Below are 25,096 nucleotides of genomic sequence, written 5' to 3' on the forward strand. Positions count from 1 at the left end.
ATGCCACCAGCACTGGTGACTGTGGACAGAGCTCATCAGCACCAGTGAGGGCGGACAGAGCTCATCAGTGAGGGTGGACACGGCTCATCAGTGAGGGTGGACACAGCTCATCACTGCAGGACAGATGATAAGAGTTCACCATCTTCAGCACAGCAGCTGCTCAGTGGCTGAGCTATGGGGGGAGAAGGGGGGAGGAGGGAGGACAAGGAGCGGGAGGGGGCCGGGCCAGGCCGCTTCTGATGTTCTCTCTCCGCTCGCCTGGATAGGCTGAGCCTGCCTCCGTGTCTGCAGCATACTGGCCGGCCGCCTACCTTCTCCGCTCCCAGGCTGCCCGCTTCAGCCCCCCGGACTGCACGAGGACCCCCGCCCCTCTGTTCACGCCACCTGGGCTGCTCCTCCTGCGGCCCCCACCTCCGTCCTCCCCAGCCGCGCGGTGTCCTGCGCGCATCAAGGGTCTCCTCGAAGCCTCTGCTGGCTCCTGCTTCCTGCCCACCGGGTACCTGGACCCGCCTCTTCCTCGGCAGGCCCCGGCTGCCTGACCTGGTGCCTCACTCGGGCGCAGGCTAGCGCCTCGACTTCCTCCTCTCCCTAACCAGGCGTAGGTTGTGAGTCAGCGGAGGCGCTCTGGACGTCATTCCTTGAGGACTGTGAATCTCCCGGGACTGACAGAGAATTCATGCTTTGCGGGGCGGGGGTCATCTACCTGTAAATAGAACCCCGTCCGTCTGAGATATGTGCGTCTCCGTGCACAGAAGACCGTGGTCGCCCCTCCTCCTCTCCTGCTATGATGATTGTGGATTCCCCTGATCTGTGGTCATCAAATCGCCTGCTCCGTGGTCTGTGGTTTCAGCAGACCTCCGAGGACTCCGTGACATTTAACCCCATGCTTTGAGGACGGGTATTTCCTGGATCCAAATACGGGGGTTCCCCTCTGCAGAGGACAGTGGGTCCCCCGCTATCAGGGCTATGGAGTTCCCTGCACGGAAGTCTGTGGACTTCCTGCTCTGAGGGCATTGGACCAATTGCTGTGGTGTCAGCGGACCACCTGCCGTGGGGACTGTGGACTCAGGTTTCGGGTCTGAGACGCCCCCGCTTTGAGGACTGTGGGCTCCGTCACCTCCTGTCTGTGGACTCTTGCTTTCATAGGATCGCAGCCATAGGTTGCCCGTGCTCTGGGGTCTGTGGATCACCCAAATCTATGGACTTCGGTTTGCCCCGCGCTACACCCATGCTCTGAGGTCTGTGCCACTCTCCCCTGAGGGCTGTGAACTCCTAGCTCGGGGGCTGGAGACTCGCTTCTGTCTGTCCTTCTGGTGTGTGGACCCCTGCTGTGAACGGTCCGTACCCTGCTCCAAGGCCACAGACCCCTCTGTTTGAGTTCAGTGAAGCCCCGCTGTGAGTTCTGTAGACGTCCTACTGAGGTGCGTAGACGCCCTACTCGAGATCTGTGAAGTGCCTATTCTCAAGCCTGCCCTGTGGCCCCCTTGCCGCGAGGTCGTGGACGCCCTGTCTGAGGTCTGTAAACGCTCTACTCTGAGGTCTGTGGGCGTCCTACTCTGAGATTGTGAAGTCTCTATTCTCAGGCCTGTCCTGTGGGCCCCTTGCCGCGCGGTCCGTGGACGTTCACGGTCCGAGGGCTGCGGACCCCTCTCGAAGGACCAGGGACCACCTGCACTGAGGTCTGTGGACTCCCTGCCCTCCGGTCTGTGAGCCTTGTGTGAGGACTGCGCCCCTCCCCCTCCGTGAGGTCATGTGAGGCCCCATCCTCTGATGTCTGCGGAAACGGCTGTAAGGACTGTGGCTGCCCCGAGGTCCGCGGACCACCTGCTCATCGCGTCTCTTCGTGCACCTCCTTATAGTGCTTGCTCGGATTGTGGGCGCTACATGCCCGGTAGGATGCCGCTGCTGCAGTGAAGGCCCGGCTCTCGCAGGATGTCTCCCCTGCTCTGGCTGTGCCTCTGCGGATCCCTGCGAAGTAAGTGCGGCCCTCGCCTCTCACTGTTCGTGTGTGTGCACGCGCCCTTCCCCCTCCCCCTCTAACTTAACACAGCGTACCCCAATATACGAGCCGCCCTTCCCCCTCCCCCTCTAACTTAACACCGCGTACCCCAATATACGAGCCGCCCTTCCCCCTCCCCCTCTAACTTAACACCGCGTACCCCAATATACGAGCCGCCGCTGCCCCCTCCTTCGCTGTGGAGCCTCGAAGTGACACCAAACGGCCGAGAGTGCATAAACACTGAAATATAAGAAGTGGCATAAATGTAGCATAACAAATATTATTTAACACATTTATTACATGGCATGGAATAATTATCTCTTAACATGATGCAATACATTATAACCAAGCCAAACACAAGAAGCATTGTCTGAAACATTATAACAAAACTAGTCCAACCATGGTATAATGTAGCATAACGTCCCATAACTTGACAAAACATATCATGACATCGTATAGGATTACGCAATCTAATAACGCAGTTTAATCTGCCAACATACCCTCCAGCAGGAAATCATCTCATTTGATATGACAGTCATCCCATTGCGTGACGTCACATATCATCTAATATAAATTATTCTAATAAACAATACCATGTAACAGTCACACACATCACGGTGTAATTGAACGCATCACATCAGAATATACAGTAACCTCAACATGATACAATTCAACAATACACCAACGAAGTAACACTTTTCAATCAATCACAGAACGCAAACAATTTAACAGAGCAAAATGTAACACTAGACAATTTAAGATAACAATCTGTATAGGAGAAATCAAACACAACGCAGTTTAATACAACATTGTAGACTATGTCATGGCATGACGCAGCAAAACCGAACACGGCACAGCAGACACGAATATATCTTGCCTCATCACGCTACGACGTGGCATGAAAAAACACGTCTTCTTGGCGCTTCTTGCAAAGCGCCCAGAAACTCCCTTGCCACAGCGCGCGAGGCTCTATAAATAGCTATGATCGTAGTCCCCTTTCTGCTACGCATTCCACCCTTTCGTCCCGTGCCCTTTATATCTGCGCCTCATTATTTACAAACGTGTTTTTTGGGGGGGGGGGGGGGGGGCGTGTTACTACATTAGTAAAAAATGTATTCAGCTGGGAGAAAGGGACACAATTGTTGTAAAACGCGGGCCAAGGGCAGGGAGACATCCCGGGCTGCCCGGAATGGGTGGGGGAGGGGAACCCGCCGCTGAAATATGCGACTCGTGGCCTTTAAAGGGTTTCTCGTCGCTGGCCGTTTCCACGTCGTTCTAGAATCCAGGTTCCGTTTGAACGCGTCGGCCCCACCAACGGCATCTTGTTTGAAGGCAGCGTGCACGTGACGTACCACAAGTCGAAGTCCGCCATGAATGCGTGGTATTTTATGGTATTTGGCCTCAGTGCCAGTGGGCCTTGGTGCCGGGCTGCGGCGGAACTGGGTCAATGACAGCAAATGCTCTTTTTTTTTTATTGCCAATGCAGCAGATTCTTTGCAGGCTGGGCTCCTGCAGCCCGTCAGATTAAGAAGGGGTCCTTCGCTGCTAATCCACCACTGCCCTCGACCTCCTGCTCCCACACACGCACCACCACCCTCGTGCCTTTTCCTCGGGCAGAGCCATATTCTAAGAAACATCGCAGGCATACCCACACGAGTGCACGAATACTTAAAATACACGCCCAAAACCCAACACAATTACACCCCCACTAACAAACACACGAACACACCTACAGTAACAAATATCAACTGGGGAAACGAAACAGGCGCGAACTCACTAACAAACCGAAATAAACAACAGAAACACTCTGAAAGAAACTAACAGACAAACACGGGAGCGTGGGTGTGCGTGGGTGGGCGAGAGGCAGCGTGGGGGCATTGACACACTCCTCATACACACACAAACACATACAGCATTAAACACCCAACCACACAGACACGCGCCTGCATTAACAGACCCCAGTAAGCTACACGTGTTTCTTTGTGGATCTGTGCGTATGTGTCTAGGGAAGTTTCTGTTGGTGTATGCTGATGTGCAGGCACATCTGTGGGGTGGAACAGGTGCGGGTGAGGTGGGGGGGTACCCACAAGGATGAAACAGCACAAGCAGCAATCTATGGGGCCTATTGACAAAGGCACAATCAGACGTAAACTTAAGTTTACAATCACATTTCGATCAGATACACCTGCCAGGAAATCACCACTGCCACTGGAGGGTGTGGCGTCACAGCAACAGCTGCCGACTTTGGAACTGGGGAGCCAGGTTTACGTCTTGTAGTCAATACAACAGCCTATGATTCTGGGTAAACCAGTCCCTCTACCTGTGCCTACCCCCCCCCCCCTCCCACCCCCCAACAAAAAAACCACGTGACCTTCTTTAATGCAACTGGCGCTCACGTAAAGCGCTCCAATACCTTCGGGTTGGGTTTGTGCTGCATAAAACTGCAACAACAAAAAAACCCACACACGCACGCACACTCCCCCCCTACTTTTTAGTGGGCAGTAATCGCTGAGTGCACCAATCTTCACACAGGTGACTTCCTCTCAGATTCGTGCATTCCTGTGTTTGCCATGGCGTAGTTGTCCTTGGAGGGTTATGGGCGCCCAAAAACCAGTACATCTGTAGGGTTCACAAACTACAGCCATTTTCCTTTCCAGACTGGTAACGACCGTATATTATTTACTTCAACCAAGCGCTGGTGTAAATACCCTTTCCAGAGTGGTAGGGGAAATGGATCACCCTAAAATTTGGTGGTGTATACGGGGAGGGGTTCCTCAGGGTGAATATATACAAAAAAACAAAAAAAATGTGCCTCTAAACCGGGGAATCCATTTCCAGTGTACGGAGTGTTGAATTCTGTTGGAATGTATTCAAAACGTGGAAATCACATGATTTCCCAAGATGCACCAGGTGCTGCTCTCCATGGGAATTACTTGAGGAGTTTGCAAATTCCAAAAAGTAGTAAAAACCACTCTCTGGCGTAGATGTAAAAAACCAAGTGTAGTTTTGCTACTTTTTCTGTAAATTGCCCTCTATATTTGTGGGTGAAGTCGATAGTCATCCTTCTTGAGTGGATGTGACTCTGGTATTGTGTATGTCTGTGGGGGAAGTGGGACACGTATGTTCATTTGGTGTGGGTGATGTGTCTCTAGCAGGAGGAGACAGGAAGTGCATGTTGTCTTAGTTGCAAGTATGCCTATTATATGTGGAGGGAGAAGTGTCCCTTTGTGTGTCTGGAGAGTGGGCAGTGAGAATGGAGTTTGCGTGTAGAGCGTAGCGTTGTGTATATTGTTTCTAAGTGGAGAGAGTCAGTAGGCATTGTCTGAGGAGGTGTGGTGCGATAGTGTGTATGATAGCAGATGTGGGAAGCACTGCACATCTGTGCAGGTCGAATGGGGCTGTGAGCTTGTGTGTATGTGGAGTGGTGCAGAGAGCACAGTATATGTGTAATGGCCAGTGTGTGTGTTTAGTGTCTTTGGATAATATGTTATGCAAGTGTATGTGCACTCTGTCCTTTGTATTTGTTTGTATGTACGGGGACTGTGCAACATGCTTGGCAATTTGCGTCTACAGTGGTGAATTGTGCCTGGTGGTGTGTGTGTACGTGGTGGGTAGTTTTTTATGTGGAGCGGGACGGTGTGTTGGATGATAAAGGTGCTTCAATGAATGCATGGGATTGGGGCTGTGTTGATTGCACTGAGCAAATGGAGTGTGACAAGTTCTTGGTTGTATGTGAAGTGAGGCACTGTGCTTGGCTGTGGGTATGGTGAATGGCCCACTATGCCTGGTGTTTTGTGTGTGAATGCGGACACTGTGCTCAGTGGTGTGCATGTGAAGTGTGCAGGATGCCGATTGTAAGTGGAAGGGAACGGTGTGTTTGCGTGCCTGGACGTGGAGTGGGGTTGATGGCTTGGTTGGGTGTATTTCCAGTGGCCAGCATGTTTGGCTGTGTAGATGTGGAGGGGTTCAGTGACCCATCAGTGGATTTAAGTGGAACTGGACCTTGCAGATGGGGTGCAATCAGTGCTTATTTTGTGGGGTTAAAAAGTAACTACAATGGCCCAAAGTTTTTTTTATGCCCTCAGCTGGCGCTTCCAAATACAAAGGCTGGCTTCCAAATACAGAGGCTGGCTTCCAAATACAGAGGCTGGCTTCCAAATACAGAGGCTGGCTTCCAAATTCAAAGGCAGTCTTTCAAATACAAAGACAGGCTTCAAAATACAAATGCAGGTTTCCAAATACAGAGGCATTCTTCCACATACAGAGGCTGGCTTCCAAATAAAGAGGCTGGCTTCCAAATAAAGAGGCTGGCTTCCAAATACAGAGGCTGGCTTCCAAATACAGAGGCTGGCTTCCAAATACAGAGGCTGGCTTCCAAATTCAAAGGCAGTCTTCCAAATACAAAGACAGGCTTCAAAATACAAAAGCAGGTTTCCAAATACAGAGGCATTCTTCCACATACAGAGGCTGGCTTCCAAATACAGAGGCTGGCTTCCAAATAAAGAGGCTGGCTTCCAAATAAAGAGGCTGGCTTCCAAATACAGAGGCTGGCTTCCAAATACAGAGGCTGGCTTCCAAATACAGAGGCTGGCTTCCAAATACAGAGTCTGGCTTCCAAATACAGAGGCTGGCTTTCAAATACAGAGGCTGGCTTCCAAATACAGAGGCTGGCTTCCAAATTCAAAGGCAGTCTTCCAAATACAAAGACAGGCTTCAAAATACAAAAGCAGGTTTCCAAATACAGAGGCATTCTTCCACATACAGAGGCTGGCTTCCAAATACAGAGGCTGGCTTCCAAATACAGAGGCTGGCTTCCAAATAAAGAGGCTGGCTTCCAAATAAAGAGGCTGGCTTCCAAATACAGAGTCTGGCTTCCAAATACAGAGGCTGGCTTCCAAATACAGAGGCTGGCTTCCAAATACAGAGGCTGGCTTTCAAATACAGAGGCTGGCTTCCAAATACAGAGGCTGGCTTCCAAATACAAAGTCTCGCTTCCAAATACAAAGGCTGGCTCGTCTTGACTCCACCTCATGCCTCTTTCCTCCATCACCATACAAGTTCTTATCTCTTGGTCACCCCCTTGTTGGTTCTTTGTCATCCCTGCTTCCTTCCTCTGACACAATTTCCCCTTTTCTTTCTTTCTTCTTCTCCCTTACCTTACTTTCTCTCTCTTGCTCGTGGTCAAACTCTGATGATGACAAATAAGCCCCAGTCTAAAAAAATGAAAATGGGAGCCAGGGCCCGCCACCTGCAACTCCAGCACAAATTAAGCATCGTGTTGAAGAGTGTGTCTTTTGTGTTTGGTGTGAAGTGGAACCTTGTGGGTATGGCTGGATTGGCCATTCGGGAACTTTTCGATGGACTACAGGCCAGAGCGCTGCTTTTAGACCTGGGCGCTCTGTCATGATATACACAGATGAGAAACATTGGGCTGTAATATGTACCACTTGGATCCATTTTTGCTAGCAAGTTTCTTTCAACTGGAGGAAACCTCTCCTCGACCCCCCCCCAACCCCACTGGAGAAGGACAGGCTTGCTCACGAGCATTCCTCTAGCGATGTCATGTGGGGCTGTTTTAGCATTTAATCCAGGCAGATGTTGTTACCAGACTACGCTGCTTGAGAATGGTGTTAGGGATGTGGAAAGGGGCTGAGATTGTTGGTTTAACATGGTCAATACTGATTTGCATGTGACTGGGTCTGAACTGGAATGGCATGGCATGAGCAGCAAAATAAACGGATGGATTTAGGCCCAGATCTCTGTCATGGGGTGAATGTTTGACATTGAGCGGCATTCTATCCATCAATTGTTCTTTTTGAGATTTTGGTTCTATGCGGTGCTAAAAGTGTACACAATTTACTCCTGGATCCAATAAATTGGGGGTAAAGATGTGGCAGCAAAACAAATCTATTATTAAGAACAGATGTCCCTAGAGAAACAAAAATAGAAACAGGGGAATTAATATAGACCCAATCAGTACTATATTTGTTAGACTTGTCCAGCTGGACAGAGGTCTAATATTTAAAAATGTTGAATCCAATGAAAACAATATAAACAAGAATTTCCAAGTGGGACAAAAGCCTGCATCCTACTAAAACAAAATTATTAATGTTTGTCCGGTTTTGTTTTAGTAGGATGCAGGCTTGTGTCCCACTTGGAAATTTTTGTTTATATTGTTTTCATTGGATTCCAAATGTTAAATATTAGACCTCTGTCCGGCTGGACAGGTTCTCTTGATAGCTCTTAAGTTCTCAATAATGGCTCAATTTCCAAGGTCCCTGGTTGGCTTTATTTGGGTTTCCTTGTTTCCTCACAATAATATCTGGCTTATTAATCACTACTAGATGCCATGTCCAGCTGGACCCCCCCATCTCCTGCACTGGTTGTATGTTTGCAGATCAGCAGTGAACGTGATTGTGTGTATGAGGGGTGGCTCTCAGTGTGGTTGTCTGACAAAGAGGTGGTGTGCACAGAGGCTTGTAGTGTGGTGCAGTTGTCCAGCGTGCTTGGTTGTGTATGTGTGGACTTTGGCATGTGGGTGTTTTTTGGGAGTAGGCCGCATGCGTGTGTGGGATGTGATACATGTGCAGTAGATGCTTCACTGTAGAGTGTGATGTGTGTGGTTGTGCATTAATGGGGTAGGCAGTGGATTTGATTGTGCATCGCAATGTGTGCTTGGTTAAGTGTATCCGCAAAGGTCTGTGTGTGCTTGTGATAGGTGGAGAGCGACCTGGCCTATGGACGGGATTTCAATGGAAGGAGGCGGTGGACTTGGTTATGCCAATGTGGGGAGGGTGGTGTGCTTGGATGTGTAACATGCATTGTACGTGTATGCAAAGTGTAGTATGCTCGGTTTTGCGTGCGTGGAGTGGCCCGCTCTGTACCTGTGTGTACTTCTAGTAGACAGTGTTCATGTGTTTGTACCATGACAACAAGAAATGAAGTAGCATACTTGTTTTTGCAGGGCAACTATATCATGTATATTTAATGGACGGTGTGTGTGTGTGCTTGTGTGTGGGGGCGTGTCCTTGTTGTAGCTAGAAATGGAGCTGAGCTTTGTATTTCGGGCGTGTGTAAATAGAATAGTACGCTTAGTTTGTGTAGGTGTGAGGTAGCGTGTTTTGTGTTTATGTGGGGCAATGTGTTTGTTGTAGCTAGAGTGAAGCTGAGTTTTGTATTTCGGGCGTATGTAAATAGAATCGTATGCTTAGTTTCTTTAGGTGTGAGGTAGCGTGTTTTGGGTTGATGGTAGGTGTCTGATGTGTGTGTGTTTGTGTGTGGGGGCAGTGTGTTTGCTGTAGGGAGAGTGGAGCAGAGTTTTGTATTTTGGGCGTGTGTAAATAGAATAAGATGCTTAGTTTGTTTTGGTGTGGGGTAGCGTGTTTTGTGTTGATGGTAGGTGTTTGATGTGTGTGTGTTTGTGTGTGGGGGCATGTGCTTGTTGTAGGGACAGTAGAGCAGAGCTTTGTATTTCAGGCGTATATAAATAGAATAGTATGCTTAGTTTCTGTAGGTGTGAGGTAACGTGTTTTGTGTTGATGGTAGGTGTTTGATGTGTGTGTGTTTGTGTGTGGGGGCAGTGTGTTTGCTGTAGGGACAGTAGAGCAGAGCTTTGTATTTCGGGCGTATGTAAATAGAATCGTATGCTTAGTTTCTTTAGGTGTGAGGTAGCGTGTTTTGGGTTGATGGTAGGTGTCTGATGTGTGTGTGTTTGTGTGTGGGGGCAGTGTGTTTGCTGTAGGGAGAGTGGAGCAGAGTTTTGTATTTTGGGCGTGTGTGAATAGAATAGTATGCTTAGTTTCTCTAGGTGTGAGTTAGCGTGTTTTATGTTTATGGTAGGTGTTTGATGTGTGTGTGTTTGTGTTGGGGGCATGTGCTTGTTGTAGGGACAGTAGAGCAGAGCTTTGTATTTCAGGCGTATATAAATAGAATAGTATGCTTAGTTTCTGTAGGTGTGAGGTAACGTGTTTTGTGTTGATGGTAGGTGTTTGATGTGTGTGTGTTTGTGTGTGGGGGCAGTGTGTTTGCTGTAGGGAGAGTGGAGCCGAGCTTTGTATTGCGGGCGTATGTAAATAGAATAGTATGCTTAGTTTCTCTAGGTGTGAGTTAGTGTGTTTTATGTTTATGGTAGGTGTTTGATGTGTGTGTGTTTGTGTGTGGGGGCAGTGTGTTTGCTGTAGGGAGAGTGGAGCCGAGCTTTGTATTTTGGGCGTGTGTGAATAGAATAGTATGCTTAGTTTCTCTAGGTGTGAATTAGCGTGTTTTATGTTTATGGTAGGTGTTTGATGTGTGTGTGTTTGTGTTGGGGGCATGTGCTTGTTGTAGGGACAGTAGAGCAGAGCTTTGTATTTCAGGCGTATATAAATAGAATAGTATGCTTAGTTTCTGTAGGTGTGAGGTAACGTGTTTTGTGTTGATGGTAGGTGTTTGATGTGTGTGTGTTTGTGTGTGGGGGCAGTGTGTTTGCTGTAGGGAGAGTGGAGCCGAGCTTTGTATTTCGGGCGTATGTAAATAGAATAGTATGCTTAGTTTCTCTAGGTGTGAGTTAGCGTGTTTTATGTTTATGGTAGGTGTTTGATGTGTGTGTGTTTGTGTGTGGGGGCAGTGTGTTTGCTGTAGGGAGAGTGGAGCCGAGCTTTGTATTTCGGGCGTATGTAAATAGAATAGTATGCTTAGTTTCTTTAGGTGTGAGGTAGCGTGTTTTGTGCTTATGGTAGGTGTTTGATGTGTGTGTGTTTGTGTGTGGGGGCATGTGTTTGCTGTAGGTAGAGTTCAGCAGAGCTTTGTATTTCTGGCGTGTGTAAATAGAATAGTATGCTTAGTTTCTCTAGGTGTGAGTTAGCGTGTTTTATGTTTATGGTAGGTGTTTGATGTGTGTGTGTTTGTGTTGGGGGCATGTGCTTGTTGTAGGGACAGTAGAGCAGAGCTTTGTATTTCAGGCGTATATAAATAGAATAGTATGCTTAGTTTGTGTTGGTGTGAGGTATCGTGTTTTGTTTTGATAGTAGGTGTGGTTCTGCATGTATGTTGAGTGCATCAACTAGTGTGGAACAGTACATATGCATACAGGGGCACATTTACAATAACAGGCGCATCCCTACATATTTGCAGGGATGCGCCAGTTATTTTGCATGACGTTAAAAAAACCCTTGCACCACCATGTGTGCGCCGCATTTACAATGCGGCGCATCATGGCGTAAGGATAGACAGAATGCGTCACGCATCTGTAGGCGTAAAGGTGACGCAGTGCTGGAGTCGTGTCGCAAGCACGATGTAACTCCAGTACTGCTCAGGGGCGGCCTATACTTGCTGTGCTGCATCACTCCTTATGCCTGCTACAAGCAGGCGGAAGGTTTTGATGCAGTGGGGTCGTAAAAAAACTGCGTCACTTTTACGAGGCTTCCTTGCGATGGAACGCCCACCCTGCATACATTATACCTGACGCAGGTATAATGTGACGCAGGGCTTTACAACGTGATGCATCTCCCTAGATGCGTCACATTGTAAATATGTCACCTAGCGGTGCATTTTTTACGACGCCTCTTCGTCACAAAAGTGACGCAACTGCGGCATAAAGATGTTGCAAGGGGCTTGTAAATCTGCCCCTCTGTGTGTACCTGTAGACGTAGGACTAGGTGCACGGGGGTGTTGTGTGCGTCTGTGATGTGAAGCTTTGTGTATGCTGGTGTATGTGTGGAGTAAGCAGTGTGTCGCGTGTGCTTCTGTACTTGGTTGGAGTGTGTGAAGGAGGCAGAGTGGCTGGCTGTGAGGGCGTGCATCGAGTACAAAGCGCTAATGCTGAAGACACAGACAGCGCTACATTAACCATTACCATCGGCCAAGACACACTGCACTACCCACGAGGGATGCTGTACCCACAGGAGAGTCCCCTCAGCTCACACAAGACCACACAGACTGCCCCCTTCACTGCACGAGCTTCTCTAGACCAGAGCAAGGCCACTGTTACATTTAGGCCCAGACGCTGCCCAACTGGCAATGCATTGCGATACATCAATGAGTCACCCCTCATGTATACATGCATACTTCAAGGTGCTAGGGACTGACATAATGTTATCTCTGACCTTTACGTTGGGCGAGACTGGGGAACATGACTCACCAGATAAAGCAGTTGAGTGGGTTTTGAAAGCCCTCCACTGTGAAAATGTGCACATTGCAGCGCTCACTGGAGCATGTCTGGCCTTTGGCGTGTGGTACAGGCAAGAAAAAAAAGAAAAAAAAACACGAGCCAGCGATGAAATAAGCGCCTCTCAACTCCGATTTTGACTTGTAAATTACCCTTTTTTTAATTAACATTTTATATTTTCTGCATTCTGAATATTTTAACCCCGCTCGACTGAAACAGGCTAAAAAGAAATTAATTCAGGGAAAGAGGCCCTTTCAGCTAATCTTCTCTGCTTGGCTTCCACGCCATATCAATTGAAGGAAAAAACCCACTTGCATTCACGATTTACGTCATGGCCTTGACGGTGAGAGTGGTGACGTCTACGATGAGACATTCCATTGGTGACATCACAGAGGTCCTCGACAATGGCAAGCGTGCTGTAACCAGTGCTTCCGCTGATGCGCACAAGATCTCAGTAACAATGTACATATGACGTCATTAGTGCGGGCAGCGCTCTCACTGGGTATGAGAGACAACAATCACTGTTAAGTGTGTCATTGATTGGCATGCATGTGATGCAGGTGCAGTCACTGAAAATTGCATGTGTGATGTACTTGGTGATCCAACAATGACACCATCGGTGATGTCAGAATGCCCACTGTGTGTATCACGTGACCAGTGATATTGTTGACCATGGCACTGGTGATGATAGCAATGACGTAATCCGAGGTGTCTTGTGATGTCATAAGTAATGCATTGGTGTAGACGAGATAAGGTGCCCCTACCTTGCTTGGGACGTATGTTAAAATTTCGAGGACAAAGATATCGATCTGCCTAAATACTGTGGCTAAAATATTAACTACGTATATATTGTGTAGCTAAGTATATATATAGATACGTATGGATTTAGTTCGGTATAGTAAATCCATGCTTAACTCTACACACTTACCTGCACAATATGGTGGTAGTTGACGTTCTGGCCACGAGATTGTGGCAGGTTGATATTAAAATGTAAATATTCTGGTAGAAATCCTGTGATGCCATCATGCCTGCATTTTGTAAGTTTGACAAGCGGCCCGCATGACGAGACACGGCTTTAAAGTCCGCTCTTTCCCGAATATATAGATATAAGTGTATGAATTAACCGAAGAGAAGGCCCTGAATAGCACATTCCTGGAGCTGGGTTTCTTGAAATCTTTGTACGGGTTGTAAGATAGCGGCATCTGGTTAGTTTACCTTCCATCGGAAGCCCCAGAGGGGAGTTATTTTTATGCGCCGACCTGATCCAATCGGAATCCGTCTCTGGTCCGCAGAATATCGTAGGATTTTACGCTCGGAGTCTCGTAGTCAGCAGCAGCCGGGGTGGGCTTGTTATCTGGGACCTGAGAAAAGCCACAGTAGGCTGAGGAGAGGGGGGCCTAGGGGGCTCGAGGGTTCGCAGCCCTGAGGGAGCAGCGCGCCATTTCCTTATAAGCACATTGGTTTGCTGCTGCAGAGCACCAATGCCCCTGGGTATTTGCTCTGCAGTATTACAATGGGTCAGGATTAACTCTTTTGAACTCTATTAGAAACCTACAGATTCGGAAGCCAATATATTTGGAAGCGTGTGCTGTGAATGTAATGCCATGGTTGGTTATGTAAACACCTCACCTGGTAGGTATACTTTCAAACCCGCACGCAGCCCTTCTAGACATTGTTGGACACCCTCTGCAGTGCAGCATGGGGCCACTATTGAAATATTTTCCTTGTCAGCATTTTGTTCCCCGTCCAGCTCTGGCTGCTGCCGTCACTGGCCCAGAATCATCTCACGGTCTCTGAAAGCAGGGATCCCTCGGGCAGGGGAAGCAGCCGGGCGGGAGGAGAGGCCACTGACTGGGCCCCAGCCCTTCTAGGGTTTATGGAGCCCTGGCCTATCAGGAGCCCTGGCCTATCAGGAGCCCTGGCAATTCCTCTACAGACAGTCCTGCCTCTGTTGAATGTCTCCGCCTTTATTACCACGCATGCCCCCCCAAAACCCTATGTGACAACACTGCACCATCCCCATACACCTGCAAACAGGGCCTATGTAGAACACATGTTACATTGACCTAACAAGGGACACTGACTGCCCAGCTCGTTGGATAACTGGAACGTCTTTTGTAACCGCCACACTTGCACATAACACACTTCAAAGATATTTGTCTGCATAAAAAAACGTAAATGTAAATTGATACTTGTATAGCGCACTACTCACCCGCAAGGGTCTCAAGGCGCTTGTACGAATACCGCTGTGGAACCCATCCTGGCTTTCCCTGTGAGGCGTCCACTCCTGGGCACCCCCAAGGTGGAGGCCAGGCATCCTTAGCGTTGTGGGGGCTGTTGTGGAGATTAAGCAAGCTATTGCCCAGAGTTGCAGAGTGGGACTCCATGATTGGAATAGGCACCGAGGCGAGAATTATCAGGTCCGTGGAATTTTTGAGCCCAAGACCCGTCGAGGCGGGGAATTGAACCCTGGTCCCGGGCTAGACCTCTGCATCAGGGTCTGCCGCTCTAATCATTGAGCCACACTTCTGCATCAAACTTGTATTATTTGCATTGACCAACACAAACATTACTAAACAAGACATTTAACATATCTTCTAACTGAACACAACCAGATGCAATCAAAACACCACACACAAGTGTTCGATGAAAACTGCATAAAAAGGGTGCCTAGAAAGCCTGGGGATGTCCTAACGGTACAAGGCACCTTACAAGTGCAGGCATCATGCACCTTACAAGTGCAGGCATCATGCCGTCATGGAACATATTAAAACTTACATGAAGAGTTCTGAAGAGGATGTGGTCTAACGGCTAGTGCGACCGACCTCGAAGCCTGGGAACGAGATTCGAGTCTCGGCAGCGACACTCAACATCCTGTGATTCTGGGCAAATCACTTAATCTCCAAGTGCCTAACAAAATGAATGTGTCCGTCTGTAACGCAACCGGTGCTCATCTAAAGAGCTCTGATACCTTCGGGTTGAGTTTGCGCCCCCCCCCCCAAAAAAAGTATTTTGTTTTTGCAAGTATTCCTAACAGGCATTCACAAACCATCACGACCAGCATCCCGCTTATCTTGCAGGCAAGCTCACTGCCTCTATTGGTTCTCGGCACTCCATACAGGACACCATCAGACTGCAGACTAAGAAGTGTAAAAAAGAAACAACATGACAACTGGCCATTTCCGTCTATGCTCCTAGGATCTGGAACAACATCCCTGTATTCACCAGGACCACCATAACGCTGCTCCAACTGAGGAAAGAGATGAAGACGCACCTCTCTAAAGAGCTCTATCCGACATTGCATCAACCGTCCGCATCTCGGGGGCCCTCTCCTATTACTCGCCGACTTTATCTTTGCCTTTGTACATCGCTCCGCTCCCTTTGGTTAGGTTCACGCTACAGACATACCACATACATACATACACGTAGGCCACATAGGAGGCAGTTACTAATTGAGACATTTCTGGAAGCAAAGATGTGATTTTTCTGCTTCAGTAGGAACAGGAATATTCTGCAATTAATGTGAGAAGGAAAACATGAGCCCTACTACATTACCAGTGGCCCTAACTAACTGGTTGTAATCAGCTACAGCTGGTGCAGGTAAGAGCAGGGGAGCTGGGGGGGGGGGGGGGAGTCAATATTAGACAACGAGGGAAAATAAAAATGAAAAAAAAAACCACTTACCTTGCGCTCGCCGACTCGTTGATGCGGTGAGTGCAAGTTACGTGGCCCCACCGCTCATACCTGCACCGGCTGCGGCTGGCTGCATGTAGCAAACACTGCTGCCCAACTTCCCTGTGAAGGCCCTAAAGCGCAGAGGAGGTGTGTTACTTACAGACTTTTATTTTGCAGTGCAATAGATCTTGCAGAGGTTGTGAAATGCCTTGCACCACAAAGGGTCTTTTGCAAACCACCACCTCATGCTATTAAGAAGGCACTAACAGGATTGTAAGCCTTTGCGAAAAGTAATGAATACTGCGATGAATGCCCACCTATCACAGCACACCACCATCTGCACATCCAGATGAGCAGTTTGCTTGAATTATGACCCCTGCATCTCAAACAGTGGTAAATTGTGCAAACTGCACCTCCCAGTGGGTGAAGTCTCGCAAGCGAAGCATAAGTTGTCACATTTTTAAAACTACCCTTTGCAAAGGATTGCGATCCGACCAAACTATTGCATAAATTGCGAGCGTAATATCGGTTACAAGCAGGCACTTAAAGACCAGTAGCGTAGCAAGGTCGGGGTGGTCTGCTGTAGGTAGCACGAGTTTTGGGGGCGAGCAGCTTTCTCCCGCACTTACTTGCCATCATGGGGCAGCAATCCCCCCCATTCTACAAAGCGGCAGTCGCGGGGCAGCAATTGATGGCCAAATCTCGCCAGCACGCCCCTGCTCTTCAATGCTGTCCCGGGGCGGCAAACAAGGGGAGCCCCACGGGTGCCCAAAGGGCTAGCTACACCACTGCTTAAGACCTGGCTTTTCTGACAAGCATACAATTAGGGCATCTCTTTTTTACAGCACATGGTGGTTGTTCTGTTCTAGCTGCCTATTTAGCTCTATGAAAGCTTATACTGTACGTGCGCTCTATAAATATTTTTAACATAACATCTATGCATTCCCTTGTGAACCACAGAGGAAGAAACATCCTTTGGCCATCCGCATTCCTTCGAGACTCGCAAGGGTTTGAAGGTTGCATTGGGTTTCCTAATGGAGGTCACAGATCGCAATGCACTTTTGTGCATAGTAAGCTGTGATTTTGCATTTGAAAATTCAGTTGTACTAACTTGGCCAATGCCTAAAGGCATCAGGGATGGAGAATTGTAATTACCCTTGCTTGTGCAGACCTTTTCACCACATGGGCTACATTACAGAAACGGTGCATTGGTAACAATAAAAAAGGCATAAGTTCATTTGCATAATTTTTGGAGCTTCTGTAGATTGTATTGGAGCAACAATATTTACTCTAATCCACAGTATAGAAAGATGTGTAATAAGTAGTAGTGGTACACATTTTAGAAAGGTAGTGTTCATGGAAACAGTACTGTGAAAATAGATCTATATTTCTTTGGGACCAAGTCAAAGATATTCAATATTTTGACCCTTAATAGTGCTAGTGCTCAATAGACAGGTTTTAAATGTTTGGAGACCACTGTAGTCCTTTTTAGTTCTGGCCCTTTGATATACCTACGTAAAAAAATTGTTGTCCAGAGATTTTCATTTTTGAATTTGTGTTTTTGTATTATTAAAGAAGTGAAAGGGAATATCGGGACTGACATTAGGGTCAATGTCAGGACTGGAATATACTTAACTGTGAATACTGGTAATCTCCACACTAACTAGGGCACTACAGGAATATGCAGTCAGAACAGGAATATGGAATGCAAGACTAGGAATATTCATATGCGAGACAGGTCTGGATGTGTGCAGGCAGAACCAGGAACGGCAAACACAGGAACAAAGAGGTAGAATAAAGAAGAGACAAGCAACAAACAAAAATAACTAATCAGAACAGGAACATAGACTTAAATAACAATGAAAACAGAAGTCAAAAGGCAAGCTGGAATACAGTAGCAGGATAAAACAGAGTGCAAGAAGACTCGGCAGCAAGGTCAGTTGTGAGACACTGTACCCTGGGCTCACCAGGCAGAAACCGCAGGAGGCTCAGGGGAGGAGCACAGGTGCAGGAGAGAGTCAGGTGCAAGGAATCAACCAGGTTTGAGGAAACAGGGAACCACCAATAAAAGGAAGTCAGAACTATGACTTGGAAAGGGACAGAGCAGCAAAACCAGATGGGACAAGACAGGACACAGGAAAGCCAGGAACGGAGTATGGGTCTTAGCCAAGAGAATGAAAAGTCCAGAAACAATCATAAGAAAATGATGAGAGACAATTTAGTCACAATCAGTGAAGAGTCTGAGTTTCAACAATTTTAGTCCATAGTTCCCAGTTTGGAATGGGATAATTAGTTATTCTTTTTTCAAATTCAATATTCTCCTTTGTTAGGCATACAGGTGCAACCAACGCGTTTCGCCCATAAACAAGGGCTTCTCCAGGGCTCCATAGCAAATGGGTAAAAGTCAATCAATGTGGAACATGCCAAATTCCTGCCACGACTCCACAGTTCTTCTATAAACTTTTTAATAGGTCATCCTGTAGTTACATAAGTATAATGGCCACATCTTGGTACAAGCCAGATAAAGTGTGTTGAAATGTAATCTTCACTGCACAAGAAGACACAAAACACAAGTGATGATGATTACAAAGCACACATGTTGCTCATTGACAGGATGCTAATGTCACAATCCTCAGATATACAACATCTAATAATTTCTGGGCTGGCCTACAGAACAATAATATTCTATATGTGTAAAAGAATAGGCTTAGATTGAAAAGTGTAATCATAAAAGTGAATGATGCATCTAAACACCGCCCAGGCACTGGTAGATCCATTGTACCTGCACTGTGACCACAACTGGACTTCCACAGGCTGCGCCTTCCTATCCGTATCCTAATCCCAACACCCACATGCAGCTCCATCCTACCAGCTCACCATTCTTCTGGCTGCCCAATAACCACCTGAATCCCAACATTTCCTGTGCACTGGGAACTCTGTTGTACCCACCAGACCTCCTGTTTCATTGCATGATGCTCCTGGGTATTGGACAACACATGCTCCTTGGTAAGACTGGGAACGCCAGTTGGAATGGGATGTGGTGGAATGAGATGGGGCAATGGAGGGAGTTGCTGTCATGGCAGCGCGCCTTCAGATCGATTTGTGGTCAGTTACAGAAGATTGATGAGATCCTAAAATGCTGCAGCAGTTCAATCCAGACTGTCTACTGGGTTGGGCAAGATGGTTTTTAAACTGGAGACCCTCAGCCTGTTGATAGATCGGGAAATGGCCATTGCTGGTGCTTTTGCTTCATCGTATGGCAATGTGCAGACTTGCCTTCCTCCTCCCAGGTTTTGGGCAAAGCAGACAGGGAGCACTGAGTCCACCCCATTGGCAGGTAACACCCACTGGACGAAGATGGGTGCAGCAGATGCATCGTCATGGGCTATTGCTCCACTTGGGCTCTGAGGGTCTCCAACAATGGATATCACCAGCCACACTCCCTTATATTCCCCACCTGTCTCATGGGTGATCATCTCATCCCTGGCTGAAAGGGTGATGTGGGGCAGTGGCGGCAGCTATGGCACTTGTAGTATTAGTAGTAACAGCTGGTTTATCAGACACTGTGGTGATTGCAGATGTGGTGGTGGTACCTGTGTGTGATCCACTTGTTGCACTCAAGTGGGTGCCGTTGGCTGAGGAGTGGGAGAACCAGTGCTTAATTTGAGCTAGTGGTTTCCGGTGCTAGGCACCAGTACTTTATTGTCAGACCTAGCACTTATGAGAGTCTGACACATGATGGCACTCTTTGTCTAATTTTGTGCTGAGCACAACAGTTACTTAATAGTTCAATATACACCAAAATGACTAATATCTGTCACCCAAAGCTATAGGACTAGCCAGGCGGCAGGTATTAGTAATTTTTAATGTATAACAAAAGTTGGAACTGTCACATTTGTGGGAGTGGGACGGTTAGGTGTCTTTGCGCTGTCACTGGCAATGGGTGGTGCAAGCTGCAGGGACCTCCTGATGAGGGCCGGCACTTATTTTGTACTGTCAGCTGAGACCTCAATCGTATATATGCACACAAAGACGGTGGCAAATATGGCTATTAGTGCCCCGCCCAAAAAGAGCCCATTTCATATAGTCAAATGATTAAGTACACTTGTAAATGCAATGTACATCTACCATGATTCCTTCAGACTATACCTATCAATGAATACTCCAACACGTGGCAGGTCCAGGCTCTCTTTAATACTGTGCTTCCAAGGTCAAAGGGTCAGATAGAGAGGTATGACCACGATCCCTGATAGCCTCTATATCAGGTCATTCCACCACTTCTTGACTTTGTATCTCTTTAAGAGGCAGATGGAAGCAGTATTCACCTTATCAGTGATAATCCCTGATTGCACTATTGGAAAGATCATGAGGCCAGATGAACTTCCCATTTTAATGGTCCCAAATGCTCCAATTTTGCATTTTCAACCTTCAAAAAGCTTTCTCTCGTGTACTAATCCCATTTTAGGAGACAGAAAAGGTTTTCTGACTGCTAAAATGAGATTCTGAACAGATACCTAATCAGTATCCAGAAGTGGCGTATTGTTGGCATCCCTTCCAAATACTGAATCGGTATTATATATATCAATGTTTCCCAATGATATCCAGTCCATTGATATTTTACTGACACAGCAATGCATTTGCAAAAGTAATTTTCTATGAATGTAAAAGAAAAGTTTTTTAACAGTAGGGGGCCACCACCAACTCTAAAACAAACAAAAAGCATTTTTTATTTAAGCAGTCATTTCTTGTAAAGAAATAAAAAAAGGTTTGCTTTATTAAAAAGCAGTCACAGGCTTGGTGGTCTGCTTATCCCAGCAGGCCATCATTCTTGTGATGGCATACAATCATAGTAAGTCGCAGTTTTTGGCCTACCTCATGAATATTCATGAGGAAGGTTGGATTCCGATTCTAAGCGGTACAAAAGGGGGTGGTGATGGACGGAGCATCGGAACCAATCAAACACTCACACCCAGTCAACAGATCTGGGTTTGATCCATCACCGTTCTTTAGCCCACTCTGCCACCCCAGTTCAGACATGGCCATATGCAAATCAGTATGACCCTGTGCCTCATGGGAACAGTCCAGCCCGAACTGCCAAGCCATGCCTTTCCTGGACCGGAAACAAGCTTCCTAGGACCGGTTTCTGGCATTTCAGCCGTCTTCAGCCAGGCTTGCTTGAATCCAGTGGCAAAGTGAGCAAGGGACTCACGTCTGAGCATACCCTGCCAACTTATGGCAAACAAAGCGGTACAAAAGGGGGTGGTGATGGACGGAGCATCGGAACCAATCAAACACTCACACCCAGTCAACAGATCTGGGTTTGATCCATCACCGTTCTTTAGCCCACTCTGCCACCCCAGTTCAGACATGGCCATATGCAAATCAGTATGACCCTGTGCCTCATGGGAACAGTCCAGCCCGAACTGCCAAGCCATGCCTTTCCTGGACCGGAAACAAGCTTCCTAGGACCGGTTTCTGGCATTTCAGCCGTCTTCAGCCAGGCTTGCTTGAATCCAGTGGCAAAGTGAGCAAGGGACTCACGTCTGAGCATACCCTGCCAACTTATGGCAAACAAAGCGGTACAAAAGGGGGTGGTGATGGACGGAGCATCGGAACCAATCAAACACTCACACCCAGTCAACAGATCTGGGTTTGATCCATCACCGTTCTTTAGCCCACTCTGCCACCCCAGTTCAGACATGGCCATATGCAAATCAGTATGACCCTGTGCCTCATGGGAACAGTCCAGCCCGAACTGCCAAGCCGTGACTGGGGGTGAGTGTTTTGCCATTGTGCAACATTCCGTCCATCATCTTGTGTGTTTTGCTGTTCACCCTATGTGGGAAGGGTATGCCCAGACGTGGGTCCCGTGCTCACTACGCCACTGGAGTCAAGCTATCCTGGCTGATGACGGCTGATAGCCAGAAACCGGTCCTAGGATGCTTGATTCCGGTCCAGGGAAGACATGGCTTGGCAGTTCGGGCTGGACTGTTCCCATGAGGCACAGGGTCAAGACTGATTTGCATATGGCCCTGTCTGAACTGGGGTGGTGTGGTGAGCAAAATAACGATGGATTAAACCCAGATCTGTGACTGGGGGTGAGTGTTTTGCCATTGTGCAACATTCCGTCCATCATCTTGTGTGTTTTTCCGATTCTAAGGCAGAATTTTAAGAACTGATCTTTTAATATATAGGTCAATTTTTTAAATTTACAAACAGTAAATAGGACATGTGGCCCATGGTTACTAGATAACCGAAGAGCTTTGCCTTTTATTGATGCCTTGCTCTGCCAAGACCTTAGGGTCTTAGCGAACTTCAGCACAGATGTGGATGCCAGTGAACAGTTGTCAGGTGGAGCAGATCGTCACCAGCACGCCCGATGTCTTGGTGCTCAGTATGGCACCGTTTTTACCAATGATAGTCTTTCATGAAGTGCTCTGCTGCACAGCCCCGTCACCGGCTGTGCGGGTTTTAGGGAGCAGATTGAGAAATGCTCTCTGAGATTCCTATTGTTAGCCCTTGATGCTGCCACATGATCCGTGTCGTGGTCTGGCTTGACAGTGCAGCTGTCGCCAGACAATTATATGAGCATCACTAGAGAGGGGCTTTGGCTCTGCCCAAATGTTTGTGGCCGGGAGTACATTTTGATTGGGCAAAGGTGGTGTGCTTACACAAAAAACGTGCTTTGCCCTCCATGCAGCTGTGATCATTTTGTTTATCTATTCAGCTGTCTGGCCTTGACCTTTCAGGGGCACACACTATATTGTAAATCTATTAAAGTGTCTTAGATAACTAGATAATTTATTGTGTTTTTCACTGGCAGCAGCACTAATTGGAGGAGGACAGTAAATAATGTACATGGATGTGTTAGGTCTGGCTTGACAGTGCAACTGTCACCGGACCGTTTAACCTACACCAATATTCTTCTGCAGCTCTTTGCTGCCACAGAAATACATATCCATTCCTATACTATCTACTTGTAATGCTTCACATTACCATACAGCATCCCTTTAAAGCCAAACCTATAGCCATTGCCAATGCTTGTTAATGTTTGTTGTTCTCAGGGATGTGATTTTGTGTGCTTGTAGTTTTTGTGCATGCTGTAAAACATCACATAATTATTGCAGGTGGAAATACTGACCATTCGAAACACAAAATGTACACATAATCGATCTTTACTCCGTTTTACATTCGTTTATTGGTATTTGACAAAGCACCGTTTTTGTGAAGGGTTATTCGTCGGCTCAGCTCAAAGGTCAATTTACTTTCTCTACCACTTATTACGTAAACACGTTAAAAACCTAGTGTGAAATCAATGTGCTATGTTTGCCCCTGTGGTAACAATATTCCACAGTACAGAATTGGAAAGAATGATGCACTGCTCATAAGTACCAAGCCTAGGGGTCTATGATAAATTCCCAGGTTTGGTTGTCAATTGGATATTGTCATTTCCTAAATTCCAGAGCTAGACCCCGCCCACTTCACCACTTTATTAGAGACGAACTTTGGGCGGCTAAACCAATTTACCACACTATATTTAAAAAAGAAAAAAACCTTTTCCTTTACATTGAAACAACTGGGATTAAATTCAAGTCTGAATTTATCTATCCTCCCAATAAGCCTCTTAAAAAGATGCTTGAATCGTAAGAAGATTTAAGGTTCCGCACTCTGGTAATTCCTAATGAGATGATCTGTTTAAATTGATGCAAATTAAATCAGCGCAACTTTGCCACCATATTCTAACGGATTATGAGTTGCGTTGATTTATACTAAATCTCTAATCCAATGGTTTATATTGGAATATTCTTGCAGCGAGGTGATATACTATTACCATATATATTGCGAGAGGCTCATTTTGTAATATAGTTCCACATGATTTATAACATGTGATTTTTGTATGTCCAGTGTTGCTACCTTTAAGGCGTTGCTTTTTACTTAAGGTGTTTATCATATTAAAATAATATTTATTAATAGGCAAGCTTTGGTTTTTGTAATCAATTCAAAGAGAGTATAGCAATCTAGCAGTTTAAAAAGAAGTTTTATTCCATATTATTGAGGCTTTCAAATGTATTAATAAATGGGTTCATTAGTCAATTGACCTGTTTATGATATTAATGTCATGACTTTAATTAAGCAGTACAAAAGGGAGTGGTGATGGACGGAGCATCAGAACCAATCAAACACTCACACCCAGTCAACAGATCCGAGTTTGATCCATCACCGTTCTTTAGCCCACTCTGCCACCCCAGTTTCTGTCCATCAATTGTTGTTTTTGCAATTGTCACCCCGAGTGGGAAGGGTATGCCCAGACGTGGGTCCCTTGCTCTCCATGCCACTGTAATCAAGCTATCCTGGCTGAAGAGGGGTGAAACCCCGAAACTGGTCCTAGGATGCTTCTTTCCAGTTCAGGGAAGACCTGGCTTGGCAGTTCGGGCTGGACTGTTCCCATGAGGCACAGGGTCAAGACTGATTTGCATATGGCTGGGTTCAAACTGGAACGGCATGGTGAGCAAAAAAACGATGGATTTAGGCCCAGATCTCTGTACTGGGGTGAATGTATGACATTGTTCTGCATTCTGTCCATCAATTGTTGTTTTTGCAAATGACTTTAATTAAGGCATACGGATGTACACTTTATTTTTCTATGTGTTTTCATGCCAACGTTCTATGCCTTTAACAGACCACTGCACAACATGACAAACTTTTAATGATAATATGGGTACAACATGGGATAAAATCATCCACTGGTATGTGCTGGAAGAAAATGAACGAGTCATCCTTTTTGGCATGATGGGTTTTATCAAGCCACCGAGTCCCTGATCCTCATTTGCCCAAAAATGTAGTCTTAATCTAGAATCCAGATTTAACACAACAAACTATGCCATTCTATGTAATTTTAATTTTCACCTAGAGAACCGTTCAGATAAAGACTCGGAAACATTATTAGAAACCATGACCAGGCTAGGCTGAAATCACATAGTTCGTGACCCCACTCAAGTGGTGGGACTCGCCCTTGATAGGATTTTTACTGACAACCCCCTGTTAAAATTTTGAAAGGTCTTATAATTTACATGGTCCGATCATTTAGCGGTAATGTTTAATATTACACCAACGGAGAAAGCGCCTCTCACAACATCTAACAAAACCAAAAGAATACGTTCATGGCATGAATTAGACTGTAAAACTTTTACATTTGTCCTTACTAAATAAAAAAAATAATCCATGCTAAAAATCTAGACCAAACAGTTGCCAGTATCCCTCTTGGCTACACAACGTAG

At 46.7% G+C, this 25,096-nt stretch overlaps 1 protein-coding gene across 1 annotated transcript in view; it reads left to right on the plus strand.

The window, feature by feature from the left end:
- The first annotated feature begins 295 nt into the window (after positions 1 to 295).
- Positions 296 to 25,096, plus strand: part of CHRNB2 (cholinergic receptor nicotinic beta 2 subunit) — a 188,537-nt gene continuing 163,736 nt past the window's right edge. The window contains exon 1 of the mRNA XM_085637827.1: positions 296 to 1,975. Within this exon, the coding sequence (XP_085493953.1) occupies positions 1,933 to 1,975 (43 nt within the window). The 5' untranslated portion in view covers positions 296 to 1,932. The remainder of the gene's footprint in view (positions 1,976 to 25,096) is intronic.

Source organism: Triturus cristatus, chromosome 12 (assembly GCF_964204655.1).
Source record: "Triturus cristatus chromosome 12, aTriCri1.1, whole genome shotgun sequence".
NCBI lineage: Eukaryota > Metazoa > Chordata > Amphibia > Caudata > Salamandridae > Triturus > Triturus cristatus.